Source organism: Oryza glaberrima, chromosome 3 (assembly GCF_000147395.1).
Source record: "Oryza glaberrima chromosome 3, OglaRS2, whole genome shotgun sequence".
NCBI classification, from domain to species: domain Eukaryota; kingdom Viridiplantae; phylum Streptophyta; class Magnoliopsida; order Poales; family Poaceae; genus Oryza; species Oryza glaberrima.
In genome coordinates, this window is record NC_068328.1 from 29,213,957 (window position 1) to 29,233,045 (window position 19,089).

The window sequence follows — 19,089 nt, forward strand, 5'->3', positions numbered from 1 at the left end:
TGAACTTGAAAAGATAATTTGTATAATTTTTTAACGCAACTTTTTTATATAATTTGTTTTATAAAACCGTTTAGTAGTTCGGGAAGCATGCGCGTGGAAAATAAGGCAAATCTTCTCTCAATGTTCTTTTTTTTAATCAATCTCTCACTGTTCTTCAAAAGTACATTGGGGAGTTATGATTGCATATTACTCAATCCAACAAGATCATATTCTATTTACTAATACTTCCTCCATTCCAAAATACTCTCTACATCTACTTTTGATAGTCATATTTCCAAATCTGAAAAATCTATTTTTGATAGGCATATTTCAATCCAACAACCTATCATCTTAATGACTTTCTCGGATTTAATGCATGACTCCATTCTTCTACACAAGATTGGTTGCATGGACATCCAAAAATGTAAATATTAATGAATCGCTTGTTTACGAGGAATGACTAGTAGCATGTTTAAATGGATGATAAGTAGAATCACTTATTATTGGTCTATGTGTTAAGATGAAATATGACTATCAAAAGTAGATGGAGGGAGTATAAGGCACAACCACCCTTAACCCAAAGAACAAGAAATAATTATTATCACCTTATAGTTTGAATTACCCTAATAAATAGAATGCATACACCCAATAAAATTAGAGATCTTGATGGTGGAAGCTTTAAATAATAATATTTGAGTGGAAAATATGTGCTAGTTAATGACATGCATGCATGCACGCCTTATATTATGAAACAACTTTAAAAAGTAGTTGTGACTTATATTATTGAATGGAGAAAGTATTATGTACTGATAATATATTGAACCAAACAAATCCTAAATTTGTCAACTTAAGCCTCCTCTGAAATACTCCCTCCGTTTAACTGTTTAACAATGTAAGTCATTCTGGCATTTCTCATATTTATATTAATGTTAATGGATCTAGATATATATATCTATTTACATTCATTAATATCAATATGAATATGATAAATGTTAGAATGACTTACGTTGTGAAACGGAGAAAGTAGTATGCAGTGCATGCTTGCAAAAAAAAACTCTACTTAGGTCTTCTTTGTAATAAAGGATTTTCCAAATATTTTTTACGAGATTTAAGTTAATTCGTGTGAAGAAGGCGGTGTGACGTCAAAGTAAACATCCCTTGTAAATTTACTTAGAAAATCTCCTTTCCAACTGTGGGTGTAACTAAGTTGCTGTAAAAACATTATGTTTCGTCGTAGGATTTCTAAAAAAAAGGGATAATGAAAATCGCATTAACTAGCGCAACATTTTCGCTCTTTGCCCCCACTATTATTAAACAAAGCTGATTTGTTATCATAAATCACATTATCATTTTTCATATATACTGTTTTTGCACGAGTATGAATAGGTCGGATGAGTGAAGGCTAGCAATCACTACCAACTCTAGTGCTCTCATTGTCTGCTTTTTGGCTTATCAGTTGCAAATAAGATTTATTTTGAAGCTTAATTTGAGTTGATTTTGAGGTTTTCAACGGAAGAAAAAATTATGCAAGAGATCACATGGATGCAAAAGTCTGGACTACAGCGTGAAAACAGGCTTCCAACAGCAAAGTTTTACCTGGTGGAGCAGACTGATTACTGAATCTCTTTAAAAGCACAATCTCCTTCACGATGCGAATAGGCCAAATACAAGCACAAGAATTAGTCATGCCGAATTAAAGGCTGTCGAGTAATGCATTGGGTTAAACTTCTATCCTGAGAATTTTCAAGCTACCGATGATTGCTTTGAATATCATACATACACGACAGCTTTATTACTTCCGCATCATCCAACTAAACTCTCCAGCAAACTGACTGAGTATAAACACCTGTAATGTACTAATGTAAGGAGAAAGTCCTCTTCGGGACGTACTAGTAGAACGATTTTCACGAGGATCACTTCAATTCCTGTAGGCATAAACAAAAATTCCAGCATTCCAAACTGCGCCAACTTTCTGCAAAAACTTTTTTCTCGAATTTGCCAACCAAGTCATCGGGCATTGCCTTGATGGGACGACTCAGGTGGCAATTTTCGGGCCTGAAATGTCAGGCACATGGAGCGAGAAGATACAAGCAGCCGATGTGCCTCGAACCACTCCTTGGCTCCTTGCCACATGAATCAAATGCTGAAAATATTAGTATGCGAATTTCATATAGCAGTAGAACATAAAAGAAATATGACAAAATACATTGAAAACTAAAAAAATTAACTGTGCTGAGGCAGGCAAAACTAAATGTCATTTAATGTAAACCATCGTTAGGGTTGTACTATACACAGCTTTAGTTTCAGGAGGTAACTGTTTTTACTGTGGCAAAGGGCTCTATAGCTATATGCAGAACATATGTAAACTTTAGCAAGGACTCTGGGTCAATGCATGTGACTTTAATCTTCACTGGTCCACGTAGTAGTTCATAACCGAATTAAGAAAATCGATATTTTTTTAGTACACCACAGTTTTTTTCCCCTCATATCTCTGCCTCATACTAATCCACAAGTTAAATAAAACCTGGTTATGCTATGCCTGAAGGCTTCCCCCCCATAGTCAAGACTCAAAACCGCAAACCTTATTTACTGGTGGATTGTAGAAGGCCAAAGATTATGTAGAACTAACATCTAAATATTTCTTAATCTGTTTAACCTGAACTATAAAGAAGACATCATGCAAAGTTGCATATTCATTGCATATAAAGCCAGAAATGGGTGGACATATTTAGAAAAAAAGCAATAACATACCTACTGTTCTGCGGCCTTTTCACCAACCACAGAAGAAGATGGTCTCCATTTTCTATCAAAAGGCCCATAGCTTCTCTCCACAATAGTTTGCCGCTCGGTTAGTTTCTTATCTATTAGCTCCAGTAACTCTTGCAATCCTGTCCCTGTCACTGCAGAAGTTTTCACATGACAAGTGGACATTGGTTGTGTTGAACTGCAGCCATCTGTACTAATAGTTTCTGGACCACAAAGCTCTCCAAAACAATCTTTTGATGATGATGATACTGAGTTCATTGCTCTCATCTCACTAGGCTCAAGTGAGGATGATATTTCACCATTGTTGTCTTCCAAATTTTCCTCTGATAAATATTCGGAGTCAGTTCCATCATCCAAGGACTCAAATGATGATTCTTCTGCAGGCACATCGTTTTCAGAAAATAATTCTTCCTCCTTATCCTCCTCACCTTCGGTCAGGAAAATCTCATCTTCAATATCATCAGTTACATCATTATCATTGTTGTCCACAATATCAATCTGAAGAAACACCATAAAAAAGTCACGTTACATGAAAACCCATGCTACCAACAATTCACCATGCAAGTGTGAGAGTCACAGCCAAATTAAATTTCACTACTAACCTTATTCCAAACTTCGATCATACTGTTGATTTTATCCTGTGAAACACCAATCTGTTGCAATACTTGCAGAACAGTAGAACGATGTTCCTCGATATTAGGAGCACTAGAATCTAATACATGCTGCACCAATGCAAATAAAGAGACATACAATAAACTCTATTTCTCTTTTTTTTATTAAGTAATTTATCTTAAAACAATTTCTGGAAAGAAAATGTACATGGCTGAAGAACTATTTGTTATTAAACTAGCAATGGAAAGATTTTAGAAGCTGTCGGAGATATGGGCCGGGGGTATGCAAAGTGAGGGGAAGTTACCTTCCCATCCAGCCACGTGGCTCTACAGCCTGGCCCTACCCCCGCACCTCGCGAGTCGCAGAAGCGGCTGGGGCGCCTCGGGGCGCCACGTCATGCCCCTCGAGCTCTTGCGTTGCCTTGCCCCGAGGCCCTCCCCCGGCTGCCATGTGGCGGGGGAGCGAGAGGGGAGGAAACCCAGGCTGAACAGCCATCAATGCGCGGCGCCCCAACTGTCCCTCACTGCGTTTAATGTGGTAAGGACGGACATGCGGTGCCGCACCACTGACCCACGTCAATCGGGTCTGACCAGTCTGTGATCGGCCTGTCGCCAGTCATGTTCGACTGAATGGGCGGCCGTGCCCCCACGTCGCCTTTGTATCCGGCGGAGTGGAGGTAGGTATATCCCGTCCCATCGAAACGTCATTCGGAGTTCCCTCCGTGAGAGGAGGACCGCCACAAGTCTTCACCCATTTATGAGGGAATAACAGGGCTGTCCCCCGTGTCAGGCCGGGGGGGGGGGGGGGAACGTTGGGTCCCGCTCAAGGACGGACTGCTGCTTAGCTTCCGGGCGAAGGTACGGGTCGCAGTCCGGTCAAGGTAGAGTGGGTCCCCCTCCCGTAGAAGAATAGGTAGAGGCGGTGCATGTGGTATCCCCTTGAACTATACAAGGAGGACCTTGCCCACCGAGAAAAGAGACGACTCTCAGTAAGCTTGAACTCTAGGAGAAGAGAAGTGGGAGCGCTCTGCGGAGTTTAGGAACCCTTGTAACACTCCATAATCTCACACACAGGAGTAGGGTATTACGCTCCATGGCGGCCCGAACCTGTATAATCTTAGTGCCCACACGCGTTTTAGTAGCATTGAGGGCGGATTCACGATCTCCCCACGCGAGCCTTTTCCCCCGGCCGAACTCACTAAAGGGGGATCTCACGATCTCCCGCTAGAGAGGATCACTCCTCGACAGCTGGCGCGCCAGGTAGGGGGAATTCGCGCGCTTCAAAGGGAAGTTGTTTCCTTCCGCCCCAAGTTCTCCTCTACCTTCGACGATCATGGTCGAGGTCTTGGAGGAAGAGGTGGTGGTGCACACCCCCATTCCCTCCGGGAGTGAGGATGCTAGCGGGAGTCGCGGCCCCCGTCACCGTTGCCGCAACTGGCGAACTCCGCCCCGTCGCGACCCCCCGCGGAGAGAGGATCCCACCCGGTCGGGTGGCTCGGCCCTCTCCCCGCCGGGAGGCGGGGGGAGGCCACGGCGCGTCGGAGCACGTCGCCGCCTGACATACGGTGACGGCGACTCGCCCCGAGGCGCGCTTCAGGCGGCGGGAGCCCTTCTACGGCATCCTCCGGTGAACGCGGAGCCGGAGGCCCCCGTCCAACGATAGTTGGACGACGTCGCCAACCTGGTCACCACTGCCCAGCGACAGCTGGCCGCGGGTGGCCGTTCCACCGCCACTGGTACGTCACGTACCCCCACCACCCTCTCCTCATCAGCAAGGAGGAGGGCCCGTCGGTCGGCCACGGCCTTGAGGCGATCCACGACCCCAACGTTGTCGGGGGCCTCGGGAAGTCGGAGGCATCACGATGACCTCTACGAGGAGCAGGACGCTCGAATCAACATCGAGCGACGCCGGGACGAGCGCCGCACTGCCCGCATGGGAGAAGGCGCCTCCTCGTCTGGAGTGCCGCGTTCCTCCTCGCGAGGCGGCCCGCCCCCCACGTTCACCCCTGGAGGGACTGCTTGTAGGGCCTTCGTTGTGAGTCTCCGGAATGTCCGGTGGCCCCCGAAGTTTTGCCCCAACCTCACGGAGAAGTATGATGGCAGCATCAATCCCTCCGAGTTCCTCCAGATCTATACCACGATCATCATGGCGGCGGCGGGGGGGAGGGGGGGGGGGACGACCAGGTCATGGCGAATTATTTCCCCATGGCTCTTAAGGGTCAGGCGCGCGACTGGCTCATGACCAAGCCCCCCGACTCCATCCACTCCTAGGAGGACCTGTGCCAGCAGTTCATTACGAACTTCCAGGGCACGTACCCCCGCCCAGGAGAGGAGGCGGACCTACATGCTCTACAGCGGAAGGACGATGAGTCCCTCCGCTCGTATATACAGCGCTTCTGCCAGGTCCGCAACACTATTCCGTGCATTCCGGCCCACGCGGTCGTTTATACGTTTCGGAACGGCGTGCGGCACAACCGCATGCTAGAGAAGATCGCCTCCAAGGAGCCCAAGACCACCGCCGAGCTCTTCGAGCTGGCGGACAAGGTGGCTCGGAAGGAGGAGGCGTGGGCCTGGAACTCCCCCAGCACCGGCGCGGCAGCTGCGGCTGCCCACGAATCCGTTACCCGCTCTAAGCGGCGAGATAGGAGGGGCAAAAGGAAGCCAGCCCGCTCCGATGACGAGGGCCACGTCCTTGCGGCCGATGGGCCCTCACGGGCCCCGCGCAAGGAAAAAGCCACCGGCGATAAGCCGAGCTCCACCGCTCCCTCCGGAGAGGGTCGGTCGGCAGAGAAGTGGTGCTCGGTGCACAACACTTATCAGCACAGCCTCACCGACTGCCGCTCGGTCAAGAACTTGGTCGAGCGGTTTCGGAAAGCCGATGAGAAGCAGCAGAGTCGACGGGAGGGCAAAGCCCCCGCGACCCCCGCCAATGACCGGCGAGGGGAGGCCAAGAAGGCCCCCGCCGATGACAGTGATGATAGCGAGGATCTGGAATTCCAGATACCTCAGGGAACCGTCGCCACTCTCGACGGGGAGGCTTGCGCTCACACCTCCCGCCGCGGTTTCAAGGTCACGAGGCGTGAGCTTCTGGCCGCCGTCCCAACTCACGAGGCGGCACGGAAGGCGCGCTGGTCGGAGGTGAAGCTCACCTTCGACCAGAGCGACCATCCGACAATGCTCGCTCGGGGAGGGAAGTTGGCCCTCGTGGTCTCCCCAACCATCCACAACGTCAAGATGAAGCGTGTCCTGGTCGACGGGGGGGCTAGCCTGAGCATCATCTCCCCGGCTGCTTTTGACGCGCTCAAAGCCCCGGGGATGAAGCTCCAGCCGTCACTGCCGATCATCGGCGTGACCCCGAGACACGTGGCCTCTGGGTCACGTTGAGCTCCCGGTGACCTTCGGCGACTCCACCAACTTCCGTACCGAGCGGATCGACTTCGATGTGGCAGACCTCAATCTACCCTACAACGTGGTCCTGGGCAGGCCCGCGTTGGTGAAGTTCATGGCCGCCACCCACTACGCCTACCTCCAGATGAAGATGCCGGGCCCCAGCGGCCCCATCACTGTCTTTGGCGATGTCAAGGTCGCTCTCGCCTGCGCGGAGTGGCGTGCCGACAACCTGGCGGCAGCCACGGAGCCGCAGGCCCCGAAGGCCTCCGCGTCCCGCGCCTCCAAGAAGCGCCTCGCCTCGGCCGACGAGGTGCCCGTCAAGGAGATTCCCCTTGGCGATGATCCATCCAAGACCGCCAAGATTAGCGGTACCTTGGACGCCAAATAGGAAAGCGCGCTCGTCTCCTTCCTGCGGGCGAACTCCGACGTCTTTGCGTGGAAGCCGTCGGATATGCCCGGGGTCCCTAGGGAGGTGATCGAGCACCGCCTCGCCGTGCGGCCGGATACGCGACCCATCCGGCAGAAAGTACGGCGCCAAGCCCCGGAGCGGCAAGCCTTCATCCGAGAGGAGGTGACGCGGCTCCTGGAGGCCGGCTTCATCCGAGAAGTCATCCACCCAGAGTGGCTGGCAAATCCAGTGGTCGTCCCAAAGGCCAACGGCAAGCTCCGGATGTGCATCGACTGCACGGACCTCAACAAGGCATGCCCTAAGGATCCCTTCCCTTTACCGCGCATAGATCAGATAGTCGACTCCACTGCGGAGTGCGACCTTTTGTCATTCTTAGATGCCTACTCCGGGTATCACCAGATCCGCATGGCTAGGGAAGATGAGGAAAAAACTGCTTTCAATACTCCTGTAGACACCTTTGTTATACAACTATGCCTTTTGGTCTCAAGAACGCAGGTCCTACTTTTCAGCGCATGACTCGTATTACTTTGAGTAATCAAATAGGGCGCAATAGGCGCAATGTAGAGGCGTATGTCGATGACCTGGTGGTAAAGACACGCCACCAGGACACGTTGTTGCAGGATGGCTGAGACTTTCGACAGTCTTAGGTCCACGCGCATGAAACTGAACCCCGAAAAGTGTGTTCGGTGTGCCGGCGGGCAAACTCGGTTTTCTAGTCTCCTCCCGAGGCATAACCCCTGCACATCCTTCGGCTTGTGCGGGCTTGGCCGGGGGCTACCACTGTTAATTATGTTGTATCTTTTCCCTTCCCCAGCAATAAATTTTTCCGCTCAAGCGGAGGCTATTGCGCGCCCTTTCTTACTCCTTCCTGTGGCTCGTCCTGCTTCAAAGGATGATTCGCGCTTATTCCGGACCCTAAGTAGCGTTGGGCAACCTGAAAACCGCCGAAAGGGAGCCTAAACGCGGGCCGCGCCCCGAGCTGCGGCGAACCCTGGGGGCTCGGAAGGGCCTACACACGGCCATCCCCGACCCCCGGTCGTCGTAGCCTCGGTCTGGCCAGACCTGCTAGGCAGCTCCCTCGGGGCGACGGCATTGCCCCTCGCCACCTAGGTGCCACGGGCCGAGCGTGAGTTTCCCTTTTCACCAGAATGAGCCCGAGGGGGGACATAAAGAGGGTAAGAACGGCAACTTAATCATAAGAAAGTCAATTGAATACGTTCGCTTTGGTTTTTTCTTCTTTTCTTGCCGCAGACATTCAAAGGAGAAAGCAAGAATGTAAAGGCGCGAAGGAGAAGCTTTGTTTACAAACAGTATGGCACGATGACCTAAAGTTTGAAGCGTTCACGACGAGCACATAACAAAATAAAAGAAGAAAAGCGGGGATAGTCACGGAGTGCCCGGGACCCCGAGTCCGGCGCCGCTGACCACCTCGTCCCAGTCCTCGCCGCCGTCATCGCCACCACTGTCCTCGCTCCCCTCCCCTCGTCTGAAGCAAGCGCGAGGTTGAACCGAGGGGCCGACCCCTCGAAGCTGGAGACGATCGCGTCGGCCGCCTCCTGGACTTGCTCCCGAGCCCTCGCCTCGGTCCCCGGGGGGAAGTCCTCGAGCGCGCGCCACGGGACGAAGTCGGGGTCGCGAGCTTGATGACTTGCGAGGACCAGTTCCACCGCAGCCCGCGCCAAAGAAGCCGACGACGACTTCACGACCTCGCCGACCTCCTCCTCCAGCCTCTCCAAATCCGCAGCCATCCCGTCCAGCCGGAGTGCGAGTGCCGGCTGTGTGGGCGGGAGCTTCCTGTCCCGGCGCACGGAGATGTCTACCCGGCGCCCCGCGCACTCCAGCCGTTCGACGGCGTCGGAGAGTTGGCTAGGTCCGATCTCGTTGGTGAGGCGGAGGGCCGCAATCTCTCCAGCTTGGTCCTGCACCAGGAGCCGCAGGTCGGCGAGGGTGCTTTGAACCGCGGTGAGCTGGCTCATCAACTCCGCGCCGCCGGGCTGCCCGCCTGCCGCCAGCTCCTTCTCCCGTGCCTCCAGCTCGGAAGCCCTCGCCGCCATCGCCGCGCGCTCAGCGCGGGCGCTTTCCAAATGCCGGGCCTCGCGCCCGGCAACGGCCTCCTCGCATTTCGCGAGTTGCTCGCCCAGCCGACGCGCCGCCACCTCGCGGCGATTCACCTCGGCCTCGCGTGCGGCAAGCGTGGTGTCCCGTTCTCGGCACGCCTCCTCCCGAAGCCGCAACCCCTCCGCTCGATGAGCCACTGAAGCCTCTGCGGCAAGGGTGGTCCGGTTGCGCTCGGCTGCGGCCTCCTGACGGAGGCGAAGGGAGGACTCCGCCTCGGCCGCCGTTCTCTCGAGCGGCCAAAGTGGTCTCGCGCTAGTCTAGCATGCGCGCCCGCTCCTCCAGCGCCCAAGCATGCTCCTCTAGCTCCCGGGCTCGCTGCGCTTGTTCCCGACTGCGCCCGTCCTGTTCGCGCTGGTTACGGTCGAGGACCTCGATCCGTCGATGGATCGTGGCCTCGAACTCCTGCGCGGAGCGGGCGCGCTCGTCTAAGGCCTTGCGCTTGGCCTCGAGCGCCGCCGACCGAGCCCGCAGCGAGGCATCGACCTCCGACGCCCGCCGCTCTTAGGCGGCAGCCACGTCAAGGACTCCGCGGGCGTCTTCGACCCTCTTCGCCAGATCCTCGGCGTGGGCCTCGTACTGCAAGCGGATGTCGCCCAGCGCCTTATCCAGTACGCTCGAAGCGATGAGCACCGCCTGCCGCTCCTCCTCCGTCTCCCGCATAACCGAGTCCAGCGTCACTTCGCGCGCCTGGTTCTCCGCCAGTTGGGCTTGGCGCATTTTGCGCCCCACCTCCACCATGTCGTCCACGGCGCGGCGCCCCTCATCGACTCGCGCGCGGTCCGCCACGAGCTGCGCCCACTCCGCCTCCAGGGCCGCCTGCTCGTCCGCCAGGGCTTGAACTTGGGCATTGAGCCCCTCCCGGACGGTGGAGTCGGCGGCGGCGAGCACCTGCAGGAGTGGCTCCATGCTCACGGGAGTCGGAGAAGAAAAAGACGGTCCGCCCCTGAGATGACGGAGTGCTGCTGGACCCCCCGCGAGACTGGGGGCTGCTCTCGGCCCCCCTTCCGCGCGGCCAGCCCCGAGGGCGCCCCAAATGCAGAGGGGAACAGTTGCCCCCGTCACCCCCCGCCTCGGCCCCTCGGGCAGACTCGGCCTCGGCCTCGGGTTCGGGCCCGCCCCCGGCCTCAGCCTCCAGGCCGTGCCCCGCCTCGACCCCCGGAGCGCGTTCCACCTCGGACTCCGAGCCACGACCCGCTTCGGCCTCCGCCCCCGAGTGGCGCTCCTCGTAGGTCGCGCCCTCGGGATCGCCCCCGGGGGGACGCCGTCGCCGCTGCTATCACCCGCGGATGGTTGCACCTCGGCTGTGGCGGGCTCGGAACCAGACCCGGCGTGTGGCCCGTGGGCCCCACCAGGGTACTGCGAAGGCCCCGTGACACCGGGTTGGCCGGGTCCCGGTCGATCCCGCCGCTCGGATTTTGACCCCTGCAAGGGATCGTACACCGAGACCCCCTGGGAAGGAATCCCGCTTCAGGAGAACCCCAATCACGTTAAAAAAAAAAGAAGAAGGAATAGGAGGCCAAGATGGATAGAGAGCACCGAGTCGGATGCTAGCGATCGTACCTGCGAGGGGGGCGTTTGAAGGTCCACTTCCGGGGCTCGATGAAGCTCCCCCGGCACGGCTCCGTTTGCCCTATCTTCCGGAGCCGCTTCTTCCGTCCAGCCTCGGACGCGGCGAGGCGTTTGTGGCCCGCCGGTGGTCGGTCCGCCGTTCGCTCGGCGCCCCCTCCACGCGGGGGAGAAGGGAGCCAAGATTCGAACGCCTTCCGCTTCCCTTTCGGGTCGCCGGCCGAGTCCCCCCCGGGTCCATGGCTCGGACCGGGCGCCCAGGAGCCGACACCCCGCCAGAGCCGCCGGCCCGGCTGCCGCCTGCGGTCGCGCCGCTGCTACCCGCGCCGTCGCCGCCACCACCGGCGCCGCTCCGGCGGGACCGACCCCTGCCAGCACCGACTGCCGACATCACAGCCAGGATACTCTCCCGGTCGCGGTCGCTGCAGAGGGGGAGGATCCCATCCGGAATCAGCGTTTGCTTGATAGTGTCCAGGCCCAGCACTCGCCGGATCACCGTCTTCGCGTCCTCGCCCCAGTCCCAGCGCTCACCCACGTGGGTGCGCATGGGATCGTTGTGCCCAGTATACTCCCACGCGCCGCGGGACCGCTCCTGGAGAGGCGATGCGACGGCGGTAGTCGCCAAACACCATCGCCCCCGTTAAGCCTTGGCTTCGCAGGCCCCTGAGGCGATCCCGCACGGCATCGTACTCCTCGCCCAGTTCCAAAACTGCCAACCACGCGGCGGATCGTTCGAGAGGGCCGACGGGGAGCCGAAGTCGCGGATGATCCGGTAGCGCGGTGTAGAACCAATCCTTCTTCCAATCCTCCCACTTCTTGCAGAGGTGGCTCTCGATGTACTGCCCCGCCATTCCCGGCCGGGGCTGGAGGTAGCATCCTCCCACTGCCGCGCCTTGCTGCAGCTGCGGGACGAAGAAGGACTGGAACAGCCGCATCGTCGGCCGCACCCCGACGAACATCTCGCACAAGTGCGCGAAGATGACCAGCGTCATCACGGCGTTGGGTGCGAGATGCAAGGCTTGAATCTCGTAGAAATCCAAAACCTCATGGAAGAACCTGGAAAATGGCGGGATCAACCCCACCATGGCGAAGGACAGGAGGTGCACGGATCGCTCTGGATACCGCGGCCGCGGCCGTGACTCCCCCACCCTCATGGCGGCGTCCTCCGGCATGATCTTGCGGACGAGGCTAAGATGCATCTCTGCTGTGATGCACGACGCCGGGAGCACAGCGTCACCAGCGTCTTGGGCCATGGTGACCGGCGGGGAAACGGCGAGGAGCTTAGTGTATAGAATGGCGTGGAGCGAGAGAAGCGATGGGGCTTGAAGAACGAGTGAGCGGGCGAGCAGTCGGCGAGAAGAAGGGGACGAACTCGCCCCCTTATCCTTTTATCCCCGCCTCGCCCGCGCTCGTCTCCTCGTTTCACGCCCCCGCGGTTGTCTCCTCGATTCATGCGCCTCATCGTTTCTCGCGTCCACTCATCACGTCGCCCACTGAATCCGCGCCCCGCGTTCAGTGAACCTGTCAGCGGCACACTCAGCGCGGGGCGTGCGATGTTCGTGGGCACGGATTAGGCGGGCCCGCCGTCGGTCCCGTCGCGTGCCTGGCAGGCGAGGGAGTCGAGGCGGCGTGGCTGACGATTCTGGGCGTGGTCTGGCCGACCCCCCGATTTTCGCGCCTTAGGCGCCCCCATCATCAGCGCAGTTAATGGCGGTCAAATCGCCATTATGGCTAATGCGCCAGCATGGCCGCGCGGCGGCAACCGTCAGGATTCCCCGTCGGGCCCACAACCTTGGCACGGGAAGACGTGAGGCGCCACGTCAGACTGCCCTCACGAGGCCGATGTCCGACGTGGTGCCGGGGGCTACTGTCGGAGATATGGGCCCGGGGGTATGCAAAGTGAGGGGAAGTTACCTTCCCATCCAGCCACGTGGCTCTACAGCCTGGCCCTACCCCCGCACCTCGCGAGTCGCAGGTCGCAGAAGCGGCTGGGGGGCCTCCGGGTGCCACGTCATGCCCCTCGAGCTCTCGCGTTGCCTTGCCCCGAGGCCCTCCCCCAGTTGCTATGTGGCGGGGAGAGCGAGGGGAGGAAGCCCAGGCTGAACAGCCATCAATGCGCGGCACCCCAACTATCCCTCACCGCGTTTAATGCAGTAAGGACGGACGTGCGGTGCCGCACCACTAACCCACGTCAATCGGGTCTGACCAGTCTGTGACCGGCCTGTCGCCGGTCACGTTCGACTGAACGGGCGGCCGTGCCCCCACGTCGCCTCTGTATCCGGCAAAGTGGAGGTAGGTATGTCCCGTCCCATCGAAACGTCATTCGGAGTTCCCTCCGTGAGAGGAGGACCGCCACAAGTCTTCACCCATTTATGAGGGAATGACAGGGCTGTCCCCCGTGTCAGGCGGGGGGGTGCGTTGGGTCCCGCTCAAGGACGGACTGCTGCTTAGCTTCCGGGCGAAGGCACGGGTCGCAGTCCGGTCAAGGTAGAGTGGGTCCCCCTCCCGTAGAAGAGTAGGTAGAGGCGGTGCATGTGGTATCCCCTTGAACTATAGAAGGAGGACCTTGCCCACCGAGAAAAGGGACGACTCTCAGTAAGCCTGAACTCTAGGAGAAGAGAAGTGGGAGCGCTCTCCGGAGTTTAGGAACCCTTGTAACACTCAGCCATAATCTCACACACAGGAGTAGGGTATTACGCTCCATAGCGGCCCGAACCTATATAATCTTAGTGCCCACACGCGTTTTAGTAACATTGAGGGCGGATTCGCGATCTCCCCACGCGAGCCTTTTCCCCCGGCCGAACTCACTAAAGGGGATCTCACAATCTCCCGCTAGAGAGGATCACTCCTCGACAGAAGCCATCTTCAACCTATGAATGCCAATAAAAAATGAATTGGAGATAAGTTAATTATACATACCACTAACATATCTGCTTCAACAACTTCTTCCAAAGTAGCATGAAATGCTTCCACTAGCTGCACAAGAAAGGTTACTATATTATTACTGTCACCACAGTAGTTGAAAAAGGCTTTCATGCATCATTAAGGTTCCCCTGGAGGCCTAGACCAAAGTGGCATGATAGTGCTGTGATTGGCAGCAACACCACAAGGGCAGGGAGAGATAGAGTAAGGAATTTCAGGTCACTCTTGCTTAGCACTTCATGAGCTAAGACCTCATGTTAAAAAGAGCATTCCTAAGATAATTCAATCTAAGAGATAAGATAATAGAGAAACTAGGAAGTAATGAATATGTGAACTTCAAACCACATACTTGCAACTAACTTGCAGTGCCAGCTCTTTTCTCTCTTTTACTATCAACTCTGCACAGTTCTAACCTAGTATTAATAGCACAATGTAATACAAGCCTCTCTGCAGCATTTTCTTAAAAAAATGTATTAACCAAATCTTTATAGTAAGGTGAATGTTGGGGTTTAGCAGAGGTCGGCATAACAGATGGTTTCGCTTTAAATCGTGCCAGCAGTGCTGTTGGCAGAGTACAAAACTATGCAAAATAAACTAATAACTTGTATGCAAAATGGTAGACGCTAAATCCACGATTGTGTCAAAACAATCTGCAAGGTCAAAATTAAATCAAGAAAGCTACCTGCACAGGCAAGTCTGAGATGAAGCCAACAGTATCGCTAAGAAGTGCTTTTCTCCTGAATAGCATTTGACAAAAAAAAAAAGATTATATACTGAACATGCACTAATCACAAATCAAATCTACTGACATACAATAGATGAATGAAAAATCTATTAAGGTACCCTGATGGGAGGATCACACTGCGTAAGCGGGGATCCACTGTAGCAAATAGCCTGCATGGAAACAGTAAAATGATTTGGCTACACAGTGCACATTTAAAATAGTAAGCTATACAGGGAAAAGTTCTCATCATACCTGTCATCACTGTATAGATCAGTTTCAGAAAGTGCACTCACTAGAGTAGATTTTCCCTGTAAAAGATAGCATCAAAGGAAGGAGTTTGTAGAAAGCTCAGATATATTTCGCTGTATTTCTGGAAGAGCATAGAAAATGGTTGTCCAATATTAAGGGAGAGAACTGCAATGGCAGATCAACGTACTGCATTAGTGTAGCCAACAACAGCAACAGTTACAAGCTCTTGACCAAATGAGTTGCCATGCCGTTTTCGATTTGAGCGTTGTATCGCTCTAGTTCGACGTACATCTTCAATTTGAGCTAACAATCTGACACGGCGTTCCTGGATTCTACACGAGATGCAGTAAAAGGAAAAACGATGAGAAATTTCTGATAAAAATCAGGTTCAAACAAGATTCTATCAATCAACTGTTAGGCACCTCCTCCGCTGTAGTTGAAGTTCTGTTTCACCAGCACCACTTATGAAGCCACGTCCCCCACTTCCTCTCCTAAAAGCCACAACAGTGAATTAGTCAAGATCAGGACACTAGACACAATAAGAAATAAGATTTCAACAAAAATGTGTTTAAGATGGCCACAAATTCTTAGCAACTACAACATCAGCACAGTGATGACAAAAGGAAATGTATGTCAACTTCCTTTTTTATACTAGCTTCAATTATTTCCATGCACATTTAAAACTGTGTATAGTAAATACAAACAAAACAAGTAATAACAATGAAAATTGACAAGTGGATCTATGCCCATTTTGAATTTGAATACTTCATGTTATCAAATGCATAACAATTTACGTATTCAACTAGCAAATCACACGAGGCACATACCAAAATGAACATGCAACAGCCACATAATAATGTTTCTCTGAAGGACCTGTGCAGCTATGTTAGAACTATACCAGCAAGTACATCGTACTTGAACTAATTGATAAGGAAACAATGGCAGCACCACTTTTACATTAGCATGCTAAATCTATGCCCTAATGTATCCACAACATAAAGAAAAAAAAGACATAACACTCTAGTTCTTGCACCAAAAATAGTTAAAAACCAGTGTGACCATAGTGATCATTTTCTTATAGTGGGAATTTCATCTTCTGCAGTTACAACCGTACCAGGAATATGAATGATTATCCAGTTGTGCATGATAAAAAATGAGTTCATAATTCTAAACGATATAAACAAAGAGCAATGTTGATGTCACTACATAAGTGTATAAGTACAATTTAAATGTTGAAATCTTGCAGGTTGAAATCAACTACAAGAACATGCAAGTTTACCATGTTTCAAAATGTGGACCAGCACAGGTTAAAGTTCATCCTTGACATTACAATATCATTGTACCAAAGATGGCATCCACATTAAATTTTGCTCATCATTCATCAAACAATATTTTACCACCGCTGACTATGATTAAGAGCAGACATACCCTCGAGCACTTACAACTTCAGCTTCACCACTCGAACCAAAAGTTAATCGTCCACCTGGACCACGGACACGGACAAGTCTAGTCTTCATGTACATGAGAGCTGCTAACTCTGACTGTGCCAAGCAAAACAATAGAGCAATTAAACAAATATCCAAATGTCACAGCATATTTCCATGAATATTATGCATCAAAGAGAACCATATACATGCACTCAAAAGATCTGACAAGAGTGACATTTTGGTCAGATATCAAAATGGAATGGACCTGTAATTTTGCTTCTTTTGTTTCAGCGTGAGCATTAAATATCTCAATTATAAGCCCAACACGATCTAAAACCGGCTTACCCCAGGCAACCTGCAAAATAAGATATCATCATGAACAAAAAGGACAGGAGGCTCAGAAATTCAGAATGCAGCACAATAATTGAAACTTCGACAAAATCTAACAAAAAATAAGCAGGAGCACTTGCCTCCAAGTTCCTTTGTTGGATTCCAGTGAGAATTGCATTAACAAAAACTGCATCTACTCCTTCCTGTTAGATTCAAAGGAATACCAGATAAATGGCGCTTAAGGCATACTGGAATATTTTCCTTCATATATCATACATGTCGGAATTGACCGTGCAATAGAAAAGAAAGCATAAGCAAGTGCGATCACAACACAAATGGAATATATAATGGATCATCCGGGGTGTAAAACTACAAATGAAGTTACACCGTAGTCATGTTTATGTACAAGAAACAAATAAAGAGTGCACCTCTGATTCCGATGTCCTCAAGTAGCACTTGACATTATCCACAGTTCCAGGTCCAAAAAATTTATCTGTATGACAAGTTGTCACATAAGGTTAAATCCTATAATCCAAGAAAAGCCGACGAAAGACTCTCCTAGGTGAACAGAAGTATAGAACTATACAAATGCTGGCAAAAAGTTCTAACAAATAAAGTTACTTGATAGCACAGCTGGAAGTGTCAACCAGTGAAGCTCAAGACTTCACCTATTTGCTTATTGATCGAACTCTAGAAAATTCAGTCTGGGTTATGAAGTTCAAACATTGCAAACTAAAAACTACGCATATTTAGCAAGAAGGTGGTTAGCACCTCAGGAGAAAATAATTTTGACATTTTGAAAGGATTAAAAACTCAAAGGTACAAATCAACTTCACCACTAAGAAAATGTACTACAACCACATCTTCAGAGCAACATAGAAATGCCAATGAGGGTCTTCCAAAGAAACATGACTTATTTTATACCATTTCCAGTAAAAATAACTGGCAGATCTATAGAATGTATTGCATCACTAAGCATACCCTAACCATAACAGATGCAATTAGAAATAACCTCAAGCCAATCTAGCCAGCCTTATTTCCCGTTTTCTCAAGACAGAAGAATAGGTAGAGTAATGCGCCTATATGAGTACTCATGAGCAAATCTCACCCAACTCTGTATGCACAGCCCTCTAGTATGTGCCATCCAAAAAGCTCAGTCTATAAGTAAAATTCAAACAATCAGATTAAAGCCTTACAATTCGCTCTTCATTCATACAATGCTAAAAGTGCTAACCTAATAATATTATAAGTAAAATTCAAACAATCAGATTCAAGCCTTACAATTCGCCCTTCATTCATAAAATGCTAAAAGTGCTAATCTAATAATCTTATAAGTAAAATTCAAACAATCAGATTCAAGCCTTACAATTCGCCCTTCATTCATACAATGCTAAAAGTGCTCGTCTAATAATCTTATCACAACAAACCCCAGGTGTGCCAGAATTTAAATAAAAATCGCTGCATATCGCATGCCGCCATGCAGAAAAGACCTAAACCTTCGAAATACAATTACGATTAAATACACTCCCGCTTGAGTTAACCGCTGGAAATGAACAAAAGATTGCCACATACCGACATGGGAGCGACCGCGGGATGAGGGGTTCTGGACGACGAGGTGGGGCGGGGCGCTCTTGGCGGCGAGACCTTCCTGGTAGAAGCCGTCGCGCGGCTCCTCGAGGGAGTTGGCGAGGTTGAGGGCCTCGGCGAGCTTGGAGTCGAGGAGCGAGCCCGGGCGGAGGCGCGGCTGCACCACCAGCAGCCGCGGCGGGCGCTCAGGGTCGCGGGGGAGCAGGGAGAGGCCGCGCGGGGAGCCCTCGTCGTCGGAGTCGGCGGGCGGCGACGCGGTCGGGGAGGAGCGCTTGCCCCAGCGAGTGGAGAGGGAGCGGAGCGGAGCGGGCGTCACGGAGGGTAGGCCGTGGTGGTGGTGGGCGTGAGGGTGGGGGTGGGGGTGGAGGTGCGCGCGCAGGCGGGAGACGGCGGCGCGGAGCATCGCGAATGGCGGCGCGGCGGCGGCGGCCGGAGGTGTGGCGTTGGGTCCCACCGGTCTAGCACTCGGGCACTGATGGAGGAGAGCGGTTGGATCGAGTCCACGAGGGATCGTGGGACGAACCGCGACGGTGCGACTGCGCGACCGTGCGACACGAGTCGGTATGGCGAGAGCGGCAGCAAAAGGTGGAGGATAGAATTGCTATCGTGCCATCTTTCAACAAGGGTTTCCTCGTAGTTGTGCCGTCTATTGTCATATATCGTTAAATTATCATTTTAAACAATGTCTATACGCTAGAATACTATTATAAACAAAAGTTCGCTTGAACATCACTTCTCCTTTCCTTTAAACACGTCAATGTGTTTGTCGGCAGCACCACCGAATGCCATGACCACCATCACTGCTCACTGACAATGCACTGCGCTCCACTTCATCAGCTCAACCCAAATCACTTCCTAGTTGTGCCGCCTAATCAAAGCCATCTCCATAATACATCTGTCGTCATCCTGTGAACTCCCCGCACATGTCTCTCTTTGGCGCTCCGTGCGTCATGGCGGCCTTCACGTCGTGCCGATAGAAAAGCCGGACTGCACAGCTTGGCGGTGCACAAT

The 19,089-nt window shown here is 52.3% G+C and overlaps 1 protein-coding gene across 2 annotated transcripts; it reads right to left on the bottom strand.

Annotated features, from left to right (window-relative positions):
* Positions 1 to 1,125: 1,125 nt before the first annotated feature.
* LOC127767121 (GTP-binding protein At3g49725, chloroplastic) lies at positions 1,126 to 18,626 on the bottom strand. Of its 2 annotated transcripts, none has more exons than XM_052292349.1 (14): positions 18,064 to 18,626; positions 16,920 to 16,984; positions 16,632 to 16,694; positions 16,427 to 16,516; positions 16,163 to 16,275; positions 15,157 to 15,225; positions 14,922 to 15,066; positions 14,738 to 14,793; positions 14,605 to 14,655; positions 14,444 to 14,498; positions 13,759 to 13,815; positions 3,348 to 3,467; positions 2,731 to 3,243; positions 1,126 to 2,122 (listed from the first exon to the last, which is right to left on the bottom strand). In XM_052292349.1, the coding sequence occupies exons 1-13, from the start codon at positions 18,479 to 18,481 to the stop codon at positions 2,731 to 2,733; spliced, it is 1,815 nt and encodes a 604-aa protein (XP_052148309.1). In that variant the 5' UTR covers positions 18,482 to 18,626; the 3' UTR covers positions 1,126 to 2,122. The 2 variants fall into 2 exon arrangements, with proteins under 2 accessions (XP_052148309.1, XP_052148308.1); XM_052292348.1 differs by having other exon boundaries at positions 1,130 to 2,102; positions 18,064 to 18,624.
* Between the last annotated feature and the right edge of the window lie 463 nt (positions 18,627 to 19,089).